General features: G+C 37.2%; 1 protein-coding gene across 1 annotated transcript; it reads right to left on the bottom strand.

Moving 5' to 3' along the window:
* Positions 1-975: 975 nt before the first annotated feature.
* LOC103339555 (structural maintenance of chromosomes flexible hinge domain protein) lies at positions 976-5,422 on the bottom strand. Its single transcript, XM_008242862.2, has 4 exons — positions 4,736-5,422; positions 3,593-3,748; positions 2,772-3,455; positions 976-2,360 (listed from the first exon to the last, which is right to left on the bottom strand). The coding sequence occupies exons 1-4, from the start codon at positions 5,099-5,101 to the stop codon at positions 1,242-1,244; spliced, it is 2,325 nt and encodes a 774-aa protein (XP_008241084.1). The 5' UTR covers positions 5,102-5,422; the 3' UTR covers positions 976-1,241.
* Between the last annotated feature and the right edge of the window lie 2,172 nt (positions 5,423-7,594).

The following is a 7,594-nucleotide window of genomic DNA, read 5'->3' on the forward strand; positions in this document are numbered from 1 at the left end:
TTGTGAAGGTGGTTTGAGATTAGGCATGATAAGGATTATGAAAATCAATTAGGGCCACAAAGAAAAGAAAAATGTAAAATCAGATCTACTGGTTATAGAAGAAAATCATTTAACCTTTTAAAAAGAGCAATGTTCTTAAGGTATGCTATCTAATCCCTAATTTTATCACACTGTTAATTTGGACTACATATTCAAACATGAATTTACTATTATTATTTCTAGTTATGTCCGGATGTCAGATAACATATGTTCGGATTCCCTTTCTGTTGATAAAAAGAAAATAAATAAGAAGGCATTTCAGCCAAACCATGACAGAAACTTGTACCTACAGCCTAGAGGTTGGTATATTCTGAACGTGCACTACAGGAGCCAAAATTCTAAAGAAAACAACAAACACCACATGCCATATGCAGAGTTAAATGTTTATGTTTTTTAGGTAGTGCCTAGTGGTGGAAAATTTCCAGGCTTCAACTTTTCCTTCAAGACAGCGTGCATGTTTTGAAGAATCTTTTCATGTCCTCGTAGACCAAACTTGAAAGGCATAATCCATCTTTTTGTTTCTTTTCTTTTTTTCTCAGGAAAAAGTTTCCCCATGCATCTTTACAGCTAATGAGATGCACCAATTTGGGAATGGAATATCAGATTTACCAAAAAAAGAAGAAGGAATATCTGAAATCGATTTTATACATAATATATTTTTACAAAACCAGAATCCATCTGTCAAATGTAAGAGGCGGATATAAAGCTATCAGAAATAATATGGGAAATTGGAACCACAAAGTAGCTGCAGAACAGAATAGTTGGATTTTCACTACACCAGTCTGCAAAAGTTAAAAGCCATAGAAAGGGAATTTTGAGATGTGTAGAAAGAGTTTGATAACATTGGCTAAGAAGTCAGAGCTGAGTCAGATGAAAGAGAAAGTACACGGTCATGCAAAGAATGGTCAAAGTTAAGGGCTATGCCACAAAATTAAGTTAACAAGCACAAAGCTCCAACCGTGGAAACACACGCTTTCATTTCCAGCCTAAAATCATACACTTTCATTTCCAGCCTAGATCATACACTTTCATTTCCAGCCTAAATTAGAAAGGGATACAAGCTCTACCTCTCCCATGCCACTCAAAAAGCTTAAGACAACTTTCCTATTGGTTAAAACCCTGTTCCCATTAAGAACTCTTAGTTGAAGGGAAAAAACAAAGGAAAAAAACAATACAGTTAGAGTAATCACACTTCCTATAATTTATGCAGCGACCTCTGTTGTGGAAAGTTCGAGACTTTGTGAAGCATTTGCCATCACTTCTGCTACCGGAGTAGTAGGCAACAGTTTTAAGAACTGGGTGTAGTGGAATTCAATCTGTAACCGGTGATGAAGAGGTGTGGATGCCATTAGCCCTTTCTTGATATCTGCCTGCAATTCCCTTATTGGAATTGCAGCCAAAAAGCTCTTTATATACTCTTTGCATGACTCCTTCCCTCGACACACAACCTCCTCTTCCTCCTTCTGCTCCTCCAGCTTGGTTATCTCTGCCTCTACTGTTGGTCCTTCCTCCTTTTCATTGACTTGTTCGGCTTGCTGGGCCTGCTGGTTCTTGGATTCACCTGCTCCTGCCACAATTTGATCACTGGTTGTTTTATCATCAGATGATTCTGCGATATTTTTCATTTTGTAAATTATCGTGCTGCTGTCAAACTTTAAGACATACGCCTGGTTGCATCCCTCATAGAGCCTCTCCCCTAGTGTATCAATGATGTAATAAGCTTCTGCTTCCACCTTGAGGATGAAGAAATGGTCATTCCAGCTGACAATATAAACTTGAGGTTCACCATTGCTAGCACATTCTGATCCAGCACGGCTAATCTCATCCCAAATGTTATCAAAGGACATTGCACCATGTAAAAAGTCAAATCGTCCCTCTTCCACTACCTCAGGATGGAAAAAACCAATAAAGGATTTCCCCGAAACTACAGAAAGAGGACGTATTTTGGCTTGAAGGACTGTTTCAAGATCAAAGTGCTTGTCCGGAAATCGCTCCCTATAGGTCTCATTTTCACAAAGATTCCTCCATTCTAATGAGCCTTCTCGAATCAGACTATCAAACTGGGACTTTATGGGCATGAGCTCTCGGTTATTCTGAAACCAATCAGCAATTACTGCTACAAGAGCTGTGCATGCACTCTCACCTGCTGCTCGCTCACTTCGCTGATCGATAGAAGCAAAAAAGATCTCAGTTTGAAGCTTCATGTGTCCATCACGGTTTGTCACTTCCTTGTTCTCCCAACTACCTATGGCAAAATTATCATCTCCAAATTCAGACACTGACGACCGATTAGCAGATGAATCCTCCTCCGTCTTGTTCCACTGTGAAAAAATTTGACATTATTTGTAATAAGAACTTGAGAATCTTTATTTATAAAGAAATTTAGAAGGAAACAAGCTTATAAGATCATGAAAATCATCCAAGCAACATATGTCTCGTACTTTAGTTAGGTTCAGAAACTTTAGATTCAAGGTTGGTAGGAAAGACCAAGTTCTATCTAAGTTCAACTACTTCGTTAATTAATTCTGATATCGAGGACAAATTAAGATCTTGGCACAAGGGTTTTTAAGACAGAAGTTTCCATAACCCGGGATTCAAATTAACAACCAAAACCTGAGTCGATAAACAAACTTTGGAAGCAAGCTTCCACTAGTTATGGTCAAAAATTGGTAATGCAACCTATCTTATCTTTTAAACCATGGTAACGCGAACAATTAATAATGAATTCTTACCCCGAGAGATAGGGATTCATCGGAGCTAAGCTGCCGACGATCAAAATCAATGTCATCACCACCTTCTTCACCATAGGCCTTCTTTAACAATGGTTCTCCTTTGGCTTTAGGAGAGCGAATGAAGCTCAGCTTTCTCTTCCTCCATGATAGTAAGCCTCGCTTTGAACTTGCAGAGGGCTCAGAGACTGATGCAGTTGAATCCTCAGCTTGTGAGCACCCCACATCTGATTTACGATTGCTGTAGTAAACCCAATCCTCACCTTCACCATTGATTCTCATATTGGAGTAAATTGATCCTCCAGCATAATTTGCATGAGCCAGTGTGCCATAACTGAATGACTTCCTAACAGTGGAATCCTCTTTGACCTCTTCTGATTCACCTTCCTCAAAATCATCCAGTGAATCAGAGTCAAAAGGATAGTTATACTCACCATCCTCACTCCTGGCAGAGCACCTACCCTCACTGCCATCCTCCTCACGACAGGGCTTTTTTGCTTTTCTAGCAGACACATACTCGGTAAAAATCTTTACTTTTCTAAGCCCAGCTTTAAGAGCAGAAAGCTCATCTTTTTCTGTCGAGATAGTCTCTGCTGACTGAGGCGGTGATGGAACAGGCACGAGTGATCTTTGCACTGGCTCTGTGATTTCTTGAGCAGTTCTTAGTTCCAATAAGCTGAGTGATATCTGAAAGTTTATCAGAACTTGAGATCAGAAATTCTAAAACTTCAGCAAATTAAGAAACAGCAGGATCAAGCTAATTTATACCAAGAAAGGATAGCACAAGTGAAAGAATAACTGGAAAATAATGGGGAGGAACGTACACAAAGTGAGGGGCATGGCTCAGCAGCAGCACCAGATGATGTGAGGGGGATGTTTAACTGAAGCTCCTTCTGTTCAGCTTCCGAAACAAATTCAGCAAGGTTCACTGATGCTGTTCCAACAACAGGAGCCTTATTTTTGGGCCCTTGATTCAAACCCTGTATTAGAATTGCACCTCAGTTCTCTAGAAAAATGGTATAGAGTATACCAAAAACGAAAAGAACTATGAGAAAATATTAAATGATATTGAAACGGAAATTTGAACACCACTCTAATTCCATATATTTCATTCATGCTAAGGAAATATGTATCGCAAAACACATCTACTTTCAAGCACCAAATCGCATAAAACCCATAACAAAAGAAGCAATTCTGAGTATAGAGGTGTTGAATTCAAAGACAGATAATAACATTCAGTGATTCGAAGACCTTGAGGAATGGGTAATTAAAGCAACTATTCATAGATTGTAAAGCTTATGGTCTGAAAAACCCCCTTGACGATCATATATGATTTTCAACAACACTGCCCCAATCTATTGTTAACTCTGTCTCTAAGTCTCAGTGTGAAAAGGCCGCAGTCAATGACCCTCCAAAAAAGTCCAACAGCCAAAATTTGACCTTGTTAAAAGCATAAAAAAAAAAAAATACTCCACCATATCCATCCAACCCTTAATTATACAGGGAGATGATTTTATTTTAAGGAAATTTAAAACAAATCCTCTGGAGAAGAAGTCAAATGACAACAACAGCTTTGAAAGAGAAATTAGGAGTTGCAGGCACATACAATAAGTATCTAATTTTAATTTCAAAAATTAGGTCTCTACTTTCAAGCTATTTTCAGAATAAATTCTCCAAATAACATTATTATTTTTTTATTTTTTTTTAAACAACACACATAAGGATATGATTTTCACAACTGAAATTCTAAAACAACAAATTTAACCAAAAAGGAACAGAAAAAGCAAAATTCCTCCATATCCCATCAAAATTTTATACCAAATTTCATTATCAATTGCTGAAAGAAAGAAGGAAGAAGAAGAGTAAAAAAAACCCACTAAATTTTGCACACTAATTAGAACATTATCACATGATTGGGACCCAAAAGAGATCGAAGGAGAAATATGAGAACCAAAATTGGAACTTACATTGAAGACAGTGAAGACGATCTCCCAAGGGTGAAACACATTGTCCTTGTAAGCCGAGAAAGAGCAAACGCTGTGAAATTCCTCGTCCCACTGAATGACACCGTTTTCGGAAGAAGCCTCGACCTCTCTGGTAAAGTTCCTCTTGACGATGGCACGCCTGAGAGAGCTCAAGGCCCCGACCTTGACCTTCGATCCCTTCCACATAATCTCCGCCGTCCACTTGTCCTCTTTCTCCAGTGGGTCGGCCCCACCTGCAGCCTCCCGCACCAGATCCCAGCCCTCCAACCTCCGCACCACAAGCCTCACTTCGTACTTCTTCGTGGTCAGAGGAGGCCATGGACGCCACCTCATCATCTTCACCACCATTCTTTTGAATCAGTCCCCAGACACCCACAAAAGAAAAAATTTCAAAAACAAATTAAGAGAACAACCCTTAATCTGAATCAAAAAATTCTCTAAGTGCTGTTTGGTTCCCGGGAAAATTGATAATTTTGAAGGGTTTTTTGGGTTTGGTTTGAAGGATTTTCCAAGAAAAGTTGGGAGCAAAAGAGAGAGATGGGGAGAAAGAGAAGAGAATATGCCGTTATTTTGGGTGTGAAAATTCTTAGAGAGAGAGAGTGTGTGTGGGTTTTAGAGAGAGAGCGTATGGGAAAGGGTTGAATTGAGGTATTTGTGTTTGTTTGTATGGTAGAATAGAAGAAAACGTTGGGTTGGGTTGGGTTGGGTGGGGGTTTGTTTTTGTTTACTTGGGTTAAATTCTCCACCTACGGTTAATAGTTTATACTATATGGTAGGGTATATAGCTCTATATACTATACCAATACAAGTATTTCATATAATGCCGTATGAAAGACGTAGGTTGACTTGGGGCTCAATCTTGCACTGGAATTTCTTCCCAAATCTACTGTCTTTTTGTGGTTGCTTTGTTAATGCCATTCGGGTTGTTTGAGTTTTGTTAGCTTTTTATGTTGTGTGTGCAACAAACATAGCATGCTCTGTCTCTAGGTTGACTTGGTAACACTTTTCTTCTTAAGGGTGTACTTATCTTTCTCGAAATGTTAACTTATCGCCTCTAAATATGTTAATTCAACTTATTCTTAATATGTGTCCGAATTATAATGTGACATTATCAATTTTGATATATATTATGATTGTGTTCTCAATACAATGATATAGTGTGCATATCAAATGTCATGTAAGTAGGGAATACTTTTAAAGGATTTGATTAGTTATTTTTTCTTCTTATTTTATCTTCATTCATGTTAAATGTCATATTTTCCATTGCTTACTTGATCAATGATTCAAATTAAAAATCTAATTAAAGATCATTCAGATTAAAAATCTAATAAAAAATCATTCATATTAAAAATCTAATTAGAGTGTGATATAAGACACTCAAATCCCGTCCGAAAGTTTTACCTATAACATCAACATTTTTCAAGTGGTTGAGCCTTGAGGAGCTCTATGATCTATCTATCATCTCTATGTCTATGTAAGACTTGACCCAACATATATATCCAAGCATTTCTTAGTTTGTATCACTCTTTTTAGATTTTAGGAACATAACAAAGTTGAAAAGGCAACCATTTGACACCCAAAAACTTAAAAGTTTCTTGCTTGAGGATTTGGAACTCTGCATCCAACATGCAACATCCACCAGATTCTTTTTCCAAATGCTGCAAAATGGGCAATGGAAAACAATTCTTCTTTCTTACATGAAAACCTCTCCCCTAGAAAGATTTGATTCTTCAAACTAATTACAACAATTCCCAAGTATCTATTTATGCAAAGTAAAGCACTCAATCTTGATTGTGTCACAATCATGAACCCAACATGTGCTTATAAGAACATCACTTTAGGTGGTGGCATGCTCAATATTTCTTCGCTGGTGATAATTGATGTGCTTATGATGTCATGCTTGGTTAGTGAGCAATGTATATGAGTCAACGTCTAAATTAATCCATCCCCTTTTTTTTTTCTTTTCTTTTTTCTTTTTTCTTTTTTTAAATCCAACCCAATATTGTTGACTGTTTCTTATACAGCAAGTGAAGGAGTTTTAATTAATTGGTGTTGGAGCTTTTTGACTCCATGTGCAACACAAGTCACATGTACACTCGATTGCATGTGCATTTTTTGCTTCATGGGTTGGGTAGGGATCGAAGACCTTTGAAGCCAGAAAGAATCCTAGAGATAACAGGTAGGTTTTTTTCATGTCAACCGAAATTGGGTTGGTTTTATTTTATTTTATAATACAAGTGATGTTGAGAGAGGAAATCAAATTTAGAATCTCGGATGCATGAATAAATGGGTTTTGTATTTTAAAATTCAAATTTAAGATTTAGATAAAGCCAACTGGGTTTAGTCCAGTGGAAAATGCCTTTGACTTATAGACCAGTGGCTTCATATTCGAACCCTCATAACATCGTTGCAACGTATGTATAAGAAACTATCACTTGTATTAAAACAAAAACAAAAAAACCTTTGGACTTGGGATTTGATTTTGGTTGTTGATTGCAAGTTGAAAGGAATCATTGCCTCATGTTAGCTAGAGATGATGATTATCATGATTGATCAAGTTATACCATAGATTAAAAATGTGGGCTCCAAAAGTAGTTATACGTAACAAATTGGCTCCACCATTATAAGCTGGATCTCAATTCAAAATTTAAGCTTCACATGAAAGGTTTATAAACTTTTTCAGTAGATGGTCAATTTAAGTACTTGCATAAGTTGGGTGCCAACCACAAGAATTGAATAATATTAATCTACAAGTATAAGGATACTCATTTCATATAGCGAAGATGAAGAGAAAAGTTTCTGTCTAAGAAAAAATAAATACTTTTGTACAAGAGAAATAAT

This window comes from Prunus mume, linkage group LG8 (assembly GCF_029339155.1).
Source record: "Prunus mume cultivar Tortuosa linkage group LG8, ASM2933915v1, whole genome shotgun sequence".
Lineage (NCBI taxonomy): Eukaryota > Viridiplantae > Streptophyta > Magnoliopsida > Rosales > Rosaceae > Prunus > Prunus mume.